The sequence below is a fragment of the Gigantopelta aegis genome, chromosome 7 (assembly GCF_016097555.1).
Source record: "Gigantopelta aegis isolate Gae_Host chromosome 7, Gae_host_genome, whole genome shotgun sequence".
Lineage (NCBI taxonomy): Eukaryota > Metazoa > Mollusca > Gastropoda > Neomphalida > Peltospiridae > Gigantopelta > Gigantopelta aegis.
Genome location: NC_054705.1, coordinates 20,679,292 through 20,696,436, shown reverse-complemented (window position 1 = coordinate 20,696,436; position 17,145 = coordinate 20,679,292). Strand labels below are relative to the sequence as shown.

The window sequence follows — 17,145 nt, the reverse complement described above, 5'->3', positions numbered from 1 at the left end:
CGTTACCCACCACCAAAACTAAAAGAAAATGCCCGAATTTGGATAACACCATTTATTCATATTAGCCATACTACCAAACAGCTATATAGGGTTGTAAATGAATCACTACGCATTTTAACATTGATTGCAACTAATTTTGAGGGTAGAATGATGGAAATACATGGTAACAAGGTCTCAGGTTAGCACATTTTGCCCTAGCCCGAGTAATCTGACTGTAAGAGAGCTAGATAGACATTTGAACATAAATACGCTCTCATTACAGTCGGAGACCAAGCTATATATTTTTTTGGCAATTCCCGACAACCGAAACGTTGGCAAAGATTTCCGCTCTAATATCACAACAATCCTATGTTTGACGTTAAATAATTTTACATCGATAATTTTCGAGTTAATTGATTAAAAAAAAATCCACATATTAATCACTAATCACTAACGGCCTTTCTCCAGTTGTGTTGCACGTTACTTCTCAGAGGTACCTGTGTTTTTAAAAATGTGCAAAATGCATTTCGTGGTATTAGAAACGCCAGAATGACCAGAAACACGTCGGATATACAGAAATGGATTATATATATATATATATATATATATATATATATATATATATATATATAAAGCACAAATGGATTTAAAAAAGTAAAGTTTGTTTTATTTAACGACGCCACTAGAGCACATTGATTGTTTATCTTATCATCGGCTATTGGACGTCAAACATATGTTCATTCTGATAGTTTTTTTTTTTTTTTTTTTTAAGAGGAAACAGGCTGTCGCCACATAGGCTACTCTTTTACGACAAGCAGCAAGGGATCTTTTATTTGCACTTCCCACAGGCAGGATAGCACAAAACCAAGGCATTTGTTGTACCAGTTATGGAACACTGGTCGGTGCAAGTGGTTTACACCTACCCATTGAGCCTTGCGGAGCACTCACTCAGGGTTTGGAGTCGGTATCTGGATTAAAAATTCCATGCCTCGACTGGGATCCGAACCCAGTATCTACCAGCCTGTAGACAGATGGCCTAACCACGACGCCGGTCACAAATGGATTAGGTACAAGTTATACAACTTACTAGGCCTTCTCCATTAACATACATGTCACAACAGTAATTAATATATATATATATATATATATATATATATATATATATATATTATTTTGCAATTCAAATATGAACAGAAATAACTATTACTGAAAGAGAGAATAAAGGAAACGGAAAAATGGATAACCTAAACAATAAAATCTGTAATATCGCATTTCGATTATAAAAACCAACAACACAAAAAGGCTCCAATAGAGACAAATACAGTGTAGGCGTTGTGATTAAAAACTAGCGTCTGTCGCTTTAATACGAGCCAAGGTATTTCATCAAACACATATTCTTTCCTTTTTGATTAGTTATTGATAAAAAAACAAAGACACACTTTCGAATGACCACCCCAATTAAGGATCTTCCAGCTTCGCGTATGACAATCTTTTGTCTGCTAGAAGAGCTTCTAAGATGGCTCAGGGTGTTGCAGTAAATATCGCTCAGTGTTGCAGAAAAAAAGAACTGGGAAATCTTGTGAAAATTATTTTATTAGATTAAAAGACTGAAGCTGATGTCATAAAATTCCCATTCTTTGATCCAAGGCCTAAAACACATCGGGTCTGGGTCTGGCGAGTATGGCGTCAGTTCAAAACGAAACTCATTGAATCGAATGTGACAGAACACACCTGTCACGTCCGTGATGAAGTCCAACTACAGATCTGGCAACAGATGTCACTGAACATACCCTATATTTTCACACTGTATATTTTGAAGATATGAACGCATTAATATATATATCGAAAACACGTTACAGGCCCGTACGCAGAAATTTATATGGGTGTGGTGCGTAATCGACGGGCCAAAGGGCCGGAGTTGCTAGGGGGGTCCGGGGGCATGCCCCCACCGACATTTTTAAAAATCTATAATGCAGGAGATGTATTTTCCTGCATTCTGGGAAGTAAATTTAAAATTATTTCACATAGTCGGACTATTATTTTTTTTTTTTACACATCCACGGACGGACCTCGGCCGACTATGGGGGGGTGCGTACGGGCCTGCCTTACAATGACAGACCCAGACGTCAAAATACATCAGATATGGCATCTGTACCACACTCGCCAGACACAGACACTGTGTTTTGGGCCTTATCATGTAAATTAGTATGTAAGCACAATATTTATCCAGAATTTCCAGGAACAAATGCACACTATGAAAAAACAAACCAACCAATTTTCTAGAGTTTTAATACACCAAGGTCGCAGAACAAAATATTATGAAGGTATTTTAAAAAAACAAAGACAGACTGATTAAATTTTCACCCAATATATACACACAAAGTGAAAAAAAAAGAAGAAAACAATAAAAGAGAGAAAAAAGTCTAAAACCGTAAAAGGTGTCTAAATTTGCTAAAAGAGCAATCAATCAATCAATCAATCAATCAATCAATCAATCTCTCTCTCTCTCTCTCTCTCTCTCTCTCTCTCTCTCTCTCTCTCTCTCTCTCTCTCTCTCTCTCTCTCTCTCTCTCTCTCTCTCACACACACACACACACACACGGCACCACCTTCTTCAGATGGTACAATAGCACTAACACGATCTGCCGGGGTTAATCTTGATTTGGCCTCTTCCCCCTTTAAAGTCAGATCTAATTGCTGCTGGGTCAAAAGGGCTACCAAGGCTTTCAGGGTACCATTAGTAAGAAGATTTATTTTACATACACATAGGCTACTTCCACCGGACAACAAGAAAGGCTATTTTACATACATCTACACTGTTCGGAGACATTAATAACACACAGGACGGTTTCATCCATCATCTTTCTCCAGAAATCATGAAATAATTCACATGGAGATACTGCAGCCATGGTTACAGGGTCACAAGGTTACAACAGTGAACAGTTTGTTTTGAAAATATTGATTGGCGATATTTCTTGTCCATTGAACATTGATTAGCAGTTATTGTTGAACTTTTTAAAATTAAAGCCAGCCGTCTGCTTAATGGAACACTGCAAGTGGAGGATGTATCATACATGTACTGCAACCGTGGTTACAGGGTCACAAGGTCACAAGCCAGCCGTCTGCTTAATGGAACACTGCAACTTGAGGATGTATCATACATGTACTGCAGCCATGGTTACAGGTCACAAGCCAGCCGTCTGCTTAAAGGAACACTGCAACCGGAGGATGTATCATTATACATGTACTGCAGCCATGGTTATAGGGTCACAGGGTCACAAGGTTACAAACCCACCGTCTGTTTAATGGAACACTGTAACTTGAGGATAACTGTAGGATGCTTATACATGTACTGCAGCCATGGTTACAGGGTCACAAGGTCAAAGGGTCACAATTCCACCGTCTGTTTAATGGAACACTGTAACTTGAGGACACAACTGTAGGGTGTTTATACATGTACTGCGGCCACGGTTACAGGGTTCACGCGGTTACAAGCCAGCCCTCTGCTTAATGGAGCACTGTAACTTGAGGACGTAACCGTTGCCGTGACCCATGTCCTTCCACTTGTATCCCTTTTCCGTCCGCGTCAGTATGACTCGTGGCTCGGCCAGTTTCTCGCACGAAGCTTTGGGGACCTATGGAAATAAAAGCACAACACTGAAATCACATGAGATGAGATAAAAGTAAAGTTTGTTTTATTTAACGACGCCGCTAGAGCACATCGATTTTTTTATCTTATCATTGGCTATTGGACGTCAAACATATGGTCATTCTGACACTGTTTTTAGAGGAAACCCGCTGTCGCCACATAGGCTACTCTTTTTACGACAGGCAGCAAGGGATCTTTTATTTGCGCTTCCCGAGATGAGGAAAATGTTTGTTAGCAATTTCATTTCAAGTTATTTCTAGGGGGGGACGTAGCCCAGTGGTAGAGAGCTCGCTCGATGTGTGGTCGGTCTGGGATCGATCCCCGTCGGTGGTCCCATCGGGCTACTTCTCGTTCCAGCCAGTGCACCACGACTGGCATATCAAAGGCCGTGGTATGTACTACCCTGTCTGTGGGATGGTGCATATAAAAGATCCCTTGCTGCTAATCGAAAAGAGTAGCCCATGAAGTGGCGACTGCGTTGTTTCCTCTCTCAATATCTGTGTGGTCCTTGACCATGTCTGACGCCATATAACCATAAATAAAATGTGTTGAGTGCGTCGTTAAATAAACCATTTCTTTCTTTCTTTCAACCAATGTTCGTGCTTATATTCAATTAAGGTTCAAGCACGCTGTCCTAAACGCAAACCTCAGCTATCTGGGCTATCTGTTCAGGACAGTGGGTTAATTGTTAGTTGTTTAGTGGATAGTGAGAGAGAAGAGGGTGTAGTGGCCTTGCACCTACCCACTGAGCTTTTGGTAACTTGCTCTGGGTTGGAGCCGGTACCAGACTGAGAACCCTGTAGTCCGATAGCTTAACCACAACACTACCGAGGCCGGTATGTTAGCAATGCTGTGCAGGCTCCCTGTGCTTGTCTAGACTCTAAAAGTTTTACAAGCACTGGCACTGGGAGAGGAGGAGGCACAATCTCCACTGGGGGATTCTCAGCATCTAGGTTGAAAAGGGACCACAAGTACATGTATGTAATATCTTAAAATGTATTTATATATAGAGTAGGACCAAAAATCACATTTTAGTTCTCAAGTGTGTGTGTGGGGGGTCGGGGTGGGGTGGGGTGGAGGTGGGGGTTTGAGATCTGTGACACCACCACAGGTTCCTACTCCCACGTCTGCAAAAATGGGAGGTCGCTAATTAAGCCATTCCTCAAATCTGCTAACTGCCAAGTAACACCTCATTTCCCAGAGGCAATTTAAATTGAAAACATGTATGCAGCTGTAGAAGATCTCATAGAGGACATTAGTGTGCCTAAGGTTTGGGGGATTCTTCTGTCATTTGCTTTGTTTTATTATAAATATAATTTAATTTTTTTTTGTTTTTTGTTTTTTTGTTTACTGCAATCAAACTGTCTTAGGCATGTTATGGCATGAATGCCATGGCAGTAATGTTAACAATTTTTGGATTTTTTTTATAGAAAATAACTGGGTTTTTGCCATTTGCGAAGTTTTCTGATCACCGAGAGCTAACCCTGGTTCTCTAATCAATACTCCATGCCTTATTTATTGCCATTTAATAATAAGTCGTAAATCAAACCCGTCGCTAGTTTATACACATTTGGCGTTCATATGGCTGCAAAGGGCACTTCGCGACATTGTACTAAAATGACAGAAGCAAATGAGAAGTGCACTAATAATCACTCGGGGAGATAAATCAATACCAGATGCCACAAATACACAGAGTAAATGCATCATCAGGGATGGGAATTCCCCTCGGATCAGCTGTTTTCCTCCTATAATGGAACATTGGGTTTCCTCGCATTTTAATTGTCCTTTCCCTCAAAATGTGTCAGATGGCACAGACTTTAACCTAGGATTTTAAGAATTTCTGGGACCCCTCTAGATTTCCTCTTTTTTTGACAGTTCACCAATTCCCACTCCTGATCATTCCTGATTGAGAAATGTACACAGTCTTTCTACTATTGTTGTTAAAGTTGTTGTTCTCACGAGGGAAATGAAAGGAAAATATTGATGATCTCTAGCATGAAATGAGAAATGGGCTGTTAATGGGTAAACATTAAAAGAAGGTAAAAGTTTGTTTTGTTTAACGACTCCACTAGAGCACATTGATAATATTAATCATCGGCCACTGGATATCAAACATTTAGTCATTTTGACGTGTATACAGTCCTTGAGAGGAAACCAAATTTTTTTCCATTAGTAGCAAGATATCTATATATCTATATATATATAATACATCAGGATATCTTTTACTTAACGATGCACTCAACACATTTTATTCACAGATATATGGCGTTGGACATATGGTCGAAGACCATTAAGAGATTAGCAGCAAGGAATCTTTTATATGCTCCATACCAGACAGGATAGCACATACCAGCCTTTGATATACCAGTTGTAGTGCACTGGCTGCAGCAAGAAATGGCCCAATGGACCTACATCAGGCAGACGCTTTACCACTGGGCTATGTTCTGCCCACATCAGCTGTTTAAAGCCTAGTGCACACGAGCAAATATTGTTGCCAACGTTGTTGTCAGATTGGTTTATTTTACCCGCACACGGCAGACTTTTGTTGGCCGTGTGCGGGTAAATAAAACATTGTTGACGTGACGTCATCGTTAAAATAGCCAACTACAGGAATAAATATCAATGATGTCGCATTGTAGATGAATGGCCCTGCTCACAGGGTGCGGAATAAACGGTATCGCATCGCAAAATGCGACACACAAATAACGTGGTTCGCTAGGCAAATGCCTTTTTGTGCAGCAAAGGATTGCACTGCAATTTTTAATTGTACTTAAAAATATACATTATTATGAAAATGTGCATGGCATTCAAGCATGGACTAAATTCAGTCACCGGGTCTATAATTTTGAAAGAGGCACGGCAGGTCGGTCACATATTCCGTAAATATTCTGCATACCGAGGAGTTCCAAATGCCCGACTCAGGACACTTTGGCTGATAAAAATTATTTTTGCGATTGACAAATCATATTCGTTAATATTCTGTGGCATTATCCGCATTTTTTGTTTTTAAAAAAATTATTATTATTATTTATTTATTTTTAATTAATAAATGAAATAGTTTCATTGTTTTTCATTGGTAATGTGGTACAACGAAAGCCAGTTAAACTTCAAAGTAATTATTAGTGAATTATAGTTATACATAACTACACGTATCAAGTTTCAGAAATATTAAATCAAAACTGTACAAAGGTTAGATTTCAAAGGAAAAGTTTACGGCTGGATGCCGCGCAAATCGACATTAGAAATGCTTCGCTGACGAACTTCATAACAGAGCTAAAAAAGGATATGAAATTTTGAAGATTTTAAGAAAGAAAAAAGTGATACCAAGAATTTTACAAATATAAATTTTTCTATTCAGATGTGGAAAAAATTGCGTTTCAAGCCATCTATATTTCAAAACACTTCCCGGAATAGCATTCAAATTAGTCCCATCGCCCCATCCCCTCGCCAACTCCTGGGTCCACACAATCATTTTAGATATCTTGAAATGTATTTTAACATTAAAGTGAACACGTTTGTATGTTAGTTTTCTTTTCTTTCTTCTTTCCCCCCCCCCCCCCCCCTTTTTTTTTTTTTAATTAATTTTTTTTCCCAATGGGTTGCCCTTTCCACAAGTGGGTCCATAAGCTCTTTTTGCCTTAGTCCCCCCCCCCCCCCCCCAGTGAAAAACATTTGTCAAATGTTGCAGTTAAGTCTATTTTGTAAATATGAATATCCTTCCCCCACCCCAAACCCCCAATGTTAGTGTTTTTAAGCTCTATCTCCCTCTTTAGGTGACATATCTGATTATTACAGTAACTATTATTTAGTAAAATTGTATTAACTTAAAGTAGGGCTAGTAAATTTTTTAAATCACTGATCCCATGCAGTGTTCTCGCTGCTCCATTTAAGCGGGGCACCCCGCCCCGCTATTCCATTTTGCCGCCCTCCTTTCACGTTCCCCGCCCTCTATTTTTGAGCGCCCCTCTTTATTTTCCAGCACCTATCTCCGCTATTTCCAAATGCACTTTTTTCCACACAAAAAACAACGATCAGTCTGCACACTGGACATCAAAGGAAACAAGCTGTGTGCCGCCTTGTGTACGAAAAAGCAATTGACGAAACATTTACGACAGTTACCGTAACGTAATTTAACATTATTTTTAACAGCCTCTATTTTGTCCAATATCTGTATCCATTTGTATGTTTAATAGACACAATAAAAGTTATATTTTATGTAAGCAATGAAAACATTTTATTTTTTTATGGATTCGGCAATCACCAATTGAAAAAAAACCCTCTGATTTGGCGCAAAATTTGTCACGTGATCAGAACGGTCATTCTGTCTTTTGTTTCCACTAACTATCCTTTGATATTTTGTCCTCACTTGCAGATATAATTGGTTGAAACTGATGATTTTTACTTTCTGTTATTCTGTTTATTCAGCAGTTCTTTATAAAATATTGTAAACTTTTCATTTTGAAGGGATATGAACGCTTATAAAAACAACGGAAGTGGTAGTGTTTATCATTAAAATCATTTATCTTGAGTGCCAAATAATATATACACCGCCTTTACAAAAACGAAACTGGCGATAATATTTTATCACAGCGATCGATTCATTCGATGAAGATTGAAATAACAAAAATGTATCTGACATTAGGAGATCACTTTACAAACATCTTTATTGTTTTTCGTATATCTTGATATCTTTATTAAAAATAATAATATTAAAACTTTGATCGGTCCAGCAAAACCGGAACTGCCCGGAAGGAAGGAAGGAAGGAAATGCTTTATTTCACGACACACTCAACACATTTTACATTTTATGGTGATAAGGCATCAGACATATGGCTAAGGAACACACATATTGAGAGAGGAAACCCGCTGTCTCCACTTCATGGGTGACTCTTTTCGATTAGCAGCAAGGGATCATCCCACAGACAGGGTAGTACATACCAGTTGTGGTGCACTGGCTGGAGCGAGAAATAGCCCACTGGCGGTGATCGATCCCTGACCGACAGCACATCGAGCGAGCGCTTTACCACTGGGCTACTTCCCGCCCACTCAAAATGATGTTTTTAGATATATTAATAACTTACAAGACATCTGTGGGGAGGGAGAGGGAGAGGCAGAGGCAGAGGGAGAGGGGGGGGGGGGGGGGGCAGGGCAGAGGCAGAGAGAGAGAGAGAGAGAGAGAGAGAGAGAGAGAGAATGCCACGAGAAGTGGGAATGAGGGGAGAAATATGGGAGAAGGGAAAAGAAAAAATGGGGATGGAGGGAGAAAGATGGAGCGATAGAAAGAAAGAGAAAGCAAGAGAGAGAGGAAAGCGGTGAGTGAGTGGTGAAAGAATTGGAAGACTGAGGAAGACAGACAAAAAGGGGGAGGGAGGAACAGAGATGGGAAAGGAGAGAGAAAGACTTAGGGAGGTAGTGAGTGAGAGAAAGAAAGAAAGAAAGAGCAAGAGAGAAAGGCGGAGAAGAGATACATGGTAAAAAGGTCTCGTGTTAGCATATTTTGCCCGAATATGGCCGAAATGGTGGTTGGTATAAATCCCGGACTACTAGGTAATTATAAAATCCAGATTGCTGGATTAGTATAAAACCTGGACTGCTATGGTGAAACACAGCATATTTCGACAAAACCCGGAACAAATTAGGCAGTGAAAATATCCATATTCCGGATAATCCCAGAGGATTCTCATCTATGAAAGAGGGAGCAAGAGAGACACAGAAGGAATGGGGCCTGGACATTAACAGGACAGATTCTTACATAGACGGAATGTAGCGGGACGTCTCCTTCCATGTGGAAGAGCAATCTCCGACAGAGCTCGGCAAATTCGTGCTTCCCGCCAGTCTCCTGACACCTTTCACTGACTCCCATACCGTCATAGTATCCATAGGCTAGTCGCAGCCCGTCCACTCTGAAACACAAGATATTGTAAATTATACCGTCATAGTATCCATAGGCTAGTCGCAGCCAATCCACTCTGAAACACAAGATATTGTAAATTATATCGTCATAGTATCCATAGGCTAGTCGCAGCCAATCCACTCTGAAACACAAGATATTGTAAATTATATCGTCATAGTATCCATAGGCTAGTCGCAGCCCGTCCACTCTGAAACACAAGATATTGTAAATTATACCGTCATAGTATCCATAGGCTAGTCGCAGCCCGTCCACTCTGAAACACAAGATATTGTAAATTATACCATCATAGTATCCATAGGCTAGTGATACTCAATGTTGGGCTAGATAATAACTATTATTGCCATGCCCAACGGCTAGAGAATTGTTTTTTGGTTTCAGTGGTGTAGTTAAAGTCTATTTTGTAAATATGCATATCCTGCCAACCCCCTCCCCCAGTGTTAGTGGTTTTAAGCTACATCCACATCTTTAGGTGACATATCTGATTATTAATATTATATAGTAAAATTGTATTAATTTAAAGTAAAATAGGGCTAGTGAGTTTTTTTAAACGTGGCTATTAAATTTCTGAAAGCACTGATCCCATGGCTAGTGGATTTTATAAAACATTCTAGTAGCCTTGCATGTGTATGTTCCAGTGGCATAGCCTGGGTGGGGCCACCGGGCGGTTGCCATGGGCACAAAATTCTGGACCGGTGGAAGGGACTCGGGGAGTGCTAACGGTCCACTGGTTAGGGGGCGCAATACTTGCCTTGCCTCGGGCGCTGGCAACCCACGCTACACCATTGGCATGTCCTGAAAGGAAACATGCCTTTGTTGAAACATTTAGTCAGTGTGCAAGTACTTTCTGGAGCCCAGTACATGCATTACTGCCCATGCTATATACCAGGGATAGGACGTAGCTCAGTGGTACAGCGCTCGCTTGATGCGCGGTCGGTCTGGAATCAATCCCTGTTTGTGGGCCCATTGGGCTATTTCTCGTTCCATCCAGTGAACCACGACTGGTATATATCAAAGGCCGTGGTATGTGTTATCCTGTCTGTGGGATGGTGCACATAAAAGATCCCTTGCTGCTAATCAGAAGAGTAGTTCATGGAGTGACGACAGCGGGTTTCCTCTCTCAATATCTGTATGGTCCTTAACCATATGTCTGACACCATATAGGCCTAACTGTAAATAAATTGTGTTGAGTGCATCGTTAAATAAAACATTTCCTTTCATATAATCGTAAATAAAATGTGTTGAGTGTGTCGTTAAATAAAATAAAACATTTCCTTTCATATAATCGTAAATAAAATGTGTTGAGTGTGTCGTTAAATAAAATAAAACATTTCCTTTCATCCTTGATATATACCAGTCATGGAACTCCAAGCATTGGCTGGGATGGGGAAAATCCTAGATCCCCCAAAACTCTACCTGATACCTCAGGGGCGTAGCGTGATCTGGACCTGTTTTGATTTTGCACCACCAGAAACTCCATATGTATAAACCTGTATGTTTTAGTTCTGAAAGCGGACCATTTGCTTCAGACCTCCTCCCCCCCCCCAGCCTACACCCCTATACCTGATCTGTGCGCATGCATATTTGTAATAAAATGGAAGTACAGAAACCCACCTGATGTCTGCACATGTGTACGTTTTGAATGGAAACATGCCTTTCTCGAAGTCTGGGGAGCACGACACATTTCGACCAAATAGAATCGTGTTTTTCTTGAATGGTGAATCTGTAAAAGAAAACGAACACCTGAAGAAAAACTATACATCACAGGGCTAGCCCTGGGTGAGCAAAACATTTGGCCAAATTATCTAGAAAAAAAAAGAAAAAAAAAAAAAAGCAGAACCCAGTTACATGTATTTTCCAACAAAACATCAATTATTACTAGATTTTTTCCCCCACCAAATTAAAATAAAATTTGCCAGTTATTCCTAAAATTCGCAATAATCGAATTTGGCGAGTGGCAGAGCTAGCCTGGCACCAACATTCGAAACAAGCACTTGTCCGTTTGTCCCGACAAGTGAAAAACAAGCACTTGTCCGTTTGTCCCGACAAGTGAAAAATCTGTTTAGACAAGCACAATGAACCCTGCAGAAAAGTAAAAATGTATAGTGCAGTTTCATTCTGAGCAATCAAAAACATTGTCCGTATAGACTTCAATAATAACACGTAAACTATTTGGATAAGTGGAAGACAAGTACATGTAGATTTGTAGATGTACTCGTCTGGTTGACTAGTGAAATATGTTGCTTTTTATCGCTATACATATATTATAAATTTAATCCACACCTACAGGCCCATATACGCGGAAAAGGGGGGGGGGGGGGGGGGGGGGGAGGTAGGTGCAACATGTCAGTGTTCAAAATAAGCACTTATCCGTTTGTCCTGACAAGTGATAATCTGCTAGCACAAGCAAAACGTGCCTCAGTGGTTGTCCAGTGGACAAGTAAAAAATTATAATGATGTTTCATTGTGAGCAACCAAAAACACTGTCCTTTCTCTTGAATAAAACCAACAACTTATTTGGACAAGGAAAAATACTGACGGACAATTAGATTTGTAGATGTACTTGTCCGGTGGTCTAGTGAAAAAAATATGCTTATTTCTATCACTGCAGGTGTGTATTAACACACACACACACCCCCCCCCCCCCACCTGAAATTACCAAATGTCAAAATGTTTTCTATTATATAATGTTACCAGTGCTTCTAGAACTGTTTTAAAATCCACTAGCCATGGGATCAGTGATTTTAAAAAAAATGTACTAGCCACAATTACAAATTCACTAGCCCTACTTTAAGTTAATACAATTTTACTAAATAATAGTAAAAATCAAATATGTCACCTAAAGAGGGAGATAAGAGCTTTAAAAAACTAACATTGAGGGTTGGGGGGGGGGGGGATATTCATTCATATTTTCAAAATAGACTTAACTGCAACATTTAACAAACAAAAATCCACTAGCCATCGGGCATGGCAATAGTTGTTATTTCCTAGCCCAAAATTGAAATTGAATATCACTAGCCATGGGAGTGGGGCTACCATAATCTAGAAGCCCTGTCTGGCATGGCAATAGTAGTTATTTACTAGCCCAACATTGAATATCACTAGCCATGGGAGTGGGGCTACCATAATGTAGAAGCCCTGGTTATTCAGTAACTGTATAATTAAAACTTTTTTTTTTTTTTCATTGTTGATGCCATCAGAAGAAATTCGCAAAAACATTTGGGTATGGCGTCATACCTGTTTTACAATCTGCCAGAAACCCTGCAAGAATCAACAGCTGTCAACAATGAGTAACTCATTGAGTAAATTGAGTAATGAGTAATTTTAACTTTTAGTGCATTCAGGTCAGGAGGCGGCGAGGCGTAGCCCAGTGGTACAGTGCTCGCTTGATGCGCTGTTGGTGTGGGATCGATCCCCGTCAGTGGGCCCATTGTGCTATTTCTCACTCCAGCCAGTGCACCACGACTGGTATACCAAAAGCTGTGGTATGTACTACCCTGTCTGTAGGATGGTGCATATAAAAGATCCATTGCTGCTAATCAAAAAGAGTAGCCCATGAAGTGGCGACAGTGGGTTTCTGCTCTCAATATCTGTGTGGTCCTTAACCATTTGTCTGACGACATATAACCATAAATAAAATATGTTGAGTGCGTCGTTAAAAAAAAAAAATTCTTTCTTTTTCTTTTTTCAGGTCAGGAATTTGAACCTACAACTGTACACTGTAAACATTTCAGCCCACATTTAATGATTGGCACACACCTACCGATTTAATGCAGACTCATCAGTTGCATTGGCGTTAATTAGTAGGTGTATGCACCTGGCAAATATGCGACACTTGCATCTAATCTCCAGTTTTGCCCCGATTGCCTTAACACAACAGGAGGACCTGGTTTTCTTTTAAGTTTATTCAACCATGGCAAATTTAGATGTCATAAGAGATATTTGCTAAACTTTCGTTGTTGAGTTTATATCATAGAACATTCTATTCAGCATCGATCATTCTGTGTTTTGTTATACAAACCATTTTCAAACTGAAAGCAAATGTCATGGGGAAATTTTGTTTTTAAAATATTAATCAGCGACAGTAGGTGATCAGTTGAAAATTTAATAGCAACTACTATTTAACATTCTAGAATTGTGTAGCGAATTGCGATGCAATACTGAACAAAATAATCCCCCAATGTTGCTAACTAATCGAAATTCTGAAAACAAAATGTTCCACGAATACCATAAATGGCTTCCAATAATCTAACTAAATTAGAGCTCCAGTCAGTGCACCACAACTGGTATATCAAAGGCTGTAGTATGTGTTATCCTGTCTGTGGGATGGTGCATATAAAAGATCCCTTACTGCTAATCGAAAAGAATAGCCCATGAAGTGGTGACAGCGGGTTTCCTCTCTCAATATCTGTGTGGTCATTAATCAGGGCTCGAACTTAACGACGGCACCAACAGCAATTGCCGTCGTTGAGATATAAATTGCTGTAGGTAAAGCATCACAGACGACACTTTTGTGCCATCGGTAAAGTTTCTACATACAACAAAATAAGTTTTTAGTCATGTTTATTTGCTGCAAACATCACTTTAAAAAAATATTGCCATGCACAGGCTCAAAATTGCCGTTGATGGGCCGTTGCACCCATTGCAATTCTTTTAAAAATTGCCGTGGGAGACAAATTCTATAAGTTTGATTGATTGATTTCAAGTTATTTTCGTGCTTATATCCAATTAAGGTTCAAGCACGCTGTCCTGGGCACACACCTCAGTTATCCGGGCTGCCTGTCCAGGACAGTGGGTTAGTTGTTGGTTTGTTAGTGGTTAGTGAGAGAAAAGAGGGTGTAGTGGCCATACACCTACCCATTGAGCCCTTAAGAACTCTCTCTGGGTTGGAGCCGGTACCGGGCTGCGAACCCTGTACCTACCAGCCTGTAGTCCGATAGCTTAACCACTGCGCCACCTAGGCCGTTTTTAAGTTTGAGCCCTGCTTAACCATATGTCCAACGTCATATAATAGTTGATATAACCGTAGCTTGTGGGAAGCTGGCAACAAATAAAATATTTCCTTCTGATGCTATGATTTCTTGGCTTTTGTAGAATTAGACAAGATGCTGGATGGTCACTGCTGCTGATGGCACAATTAAGCTTGCAAGTAGCTTGTCGCAAGTGTGCGGGTAGGTCATCGCAAGGTTGTAAAAAGGTTCCAAATACTAGCTTAAATTGGACAAGTGTGCAGGAAGCTCATCGCATGCTTGCAGGAATCTCGTCGAAAGCATGTGGGTAGGCCATCGCAAGCTTGTGGGAAGCTGGCAACAACTGGTTGCAAGCATGCAACAAGCTAGTCGCATGGTTGTATTGTAAAAATGTTCCAAATACTAGCTCGAAACACGGTAGTTATTACCTTGTAAGTTATGCTTGTACAGGACTCACTCTGGAACAAATTTTGGTTTAGTCAATTTTCAGAAATTTAGCATATTTCCGTAAAAATAATTAAAATGTAGTTAATTTGATGAATATTTTATTAGCCAAAGTCTAAATGTTGTAGCCATTTTGTATAAACATTAGCAATTGGCTAATTTGGCAATGTACAGGGCGAGCCCTGCTTGTACAACCTTGTCGCAAGATTTTTGCTTGGGTGGAGGAGGCAATGGCTGAGGAACATGGTGCTTGATGTGCCCCCCAGGTGTGTTTTTAGACACACATTCGCACAAACAATGATGTAGAATGCTTAAGAATGTCAATATTAGACTACAATATGCATTTAATCTCTTCACAACAGAAAATGGCATGAGGGAATGGACACAAGTCATAAAGATTTAGATCAAAATAAACCAGGGTTAAAACGACCTGGATAAAGGGCAAAATTACTTTACCGGGGGTATACGAACTGATTCAGGGCAAAAATGGATAAGGGCGAAATGACTCAGGTGCGAAACGACCTGGATTCCCAGCCAGTGTATCATGACTGGTATATCAAAGGGGAAGGACTTTCCTTTGGCATAAGCCCATTGCGCTCGCTTGATGCGGTTTGGGATCGATCCCCGTCAGTAGGCCCATTGCGCTATTTCTCGATCCAGCCAGTGCACCATGACTGGTACAACAAAGACTGTGGTATGTGCTATCCTGTCTGTGGGATGGTGCATATAAAAGATCCCTTGCTGCTAATCGAAAAGAATAGTCCATGAAGTGGTGGCAGCGGGTTTCCTCCCTCAATATCTGTGTGGTCCTTAACCATATGTCTGACGCCATATAACCGTAAATAAAATGTGTTAAGTGTGTCATTACATAAAACATTTCCTTTGGCACTGTCACTAATCCTAAATTATGTAAATAATAATGTTCTTCCTACATGACAGTGCCAAACGAAAGTTCAACCATTAATTGATATGAGTTGACTAACCACTGGGTAGAGTTGACTTACCGCGGGGGGGGGGGGGGGGGGGGGGGGGGTGTTGGTAGGGGACGACTTGGTTTTGAGGCGAGTTGACCGGCTCCCCTGGAAGCGACTCGAGCTACTAATATACTGACCGCCATATTGGAAACTGTTCACGTGTATTTTCATATCGGGAACGGGTTCTCATATTTTCGTTTGTTCGCGAACGCAGTTTCGAATACATGCATGGGGCCTATGACCCATGCAGTGACCGTACACTAGTTGTTTACAACCAAGACAATGTGATGCGCAATGCCGCAAATAACTTTGGACTACGTTGCAATACCATACAAAAACAACAACCCCTAAACTTACCATGCTTCCTCAAACTTGGTATGGAACACTTTGAGAAATTCACAAATGTCAGCATGGATAAAAATACTCCAAGAAGACACTCCATTTTGTTATAAATCGGGTCCACAGAACAGTGGATCCCTCGCCCTACTCTACGACAAACACACGTATTACGCTACACTGCATACTACAGTGCGATTGGACCCGAGATGACCCGACCTTTCAGTGCAGGCCAATCAAAATCTGGGATTGTTCCTTCAAGGCAAAAGCCTTGCTATAGTCAGTTTCATTATTACATTTGTGTTGTTGACAATAACAACAACAACATCTGCAAAACCATGGGCGTACATAGGATTTTGAAAAGGGGGTTTCCAAAATAGATTGCAGAGATATTGGGCATATATTTCTATGTTGAGTAAATATAATAATGTCAGATATCAATGTCAGATATATTAAATTATAAAAAAAGCGATTTCAGGAGGGGGGGGGGGTTCGGTCGAACCCATCGAACCCCCCCTATGTACGCCCTGAAAACCCCCGGAACAGCGCCTTGCCTACCGGTGTGTACACAATTGCACGAGTCTCCCCTGGGTTGTCATACCTCGACCAGAAGCGGGCAGGCCCTTTCTAAGGGCCCTATGGGCAACCTAGGGAGACACCCCAGCATCATAGAGGTCTAATTAATGAAGTACGTCGATCTCGCCCAGTCGATCTCGCCCGTGACGAGATAGCCGTAAATCCTATTTCCTACTGGGCGAAATCGCCGTACATTTTATAAAGAATTGGCACTGTTTAGAATGTTTATATTATTAAAATTAATTAATGTATAGACTTATTCTTATTCAGTGCATGTTGGTGTGGGTGTTTTTTTTAAAATGTTTT

General features: G+C 40.5%; 1 protein-coding gene across 1 annotated transcript; it reads right to left on the bottom strand.

Annotated features, from left to right (window-relative positions):
• Positions 1 to 2,711: 2,711 nt before the first annotated feature.
• Positions 2,712 to 16,451, bottom strand: LOC121377038. The gene is made up of 4 exons (XM_041504881.1): positions 16,285 to 16,451; positions 11,154 to 11,262; positions 9,381 to 9,531; positions 2,712 to 3,614 (listed from the first exon to the last, which is right to left on the bottom strand). Exons 1-4 carry the CDS (start codon positions 16,367 to 16,369, stop codon positions 3,468 to 3,470), a joined length of 492 nt encoding a protein of 163 aa, XP_041360815.1. The 5' UTR covers positions 16,370 to 16,451; the 3' UTR covers positions 2,712 to 3,467.
• Between the last annotated feature and the right edge of the window lie 694 nt (positions 16,452 to 17,145).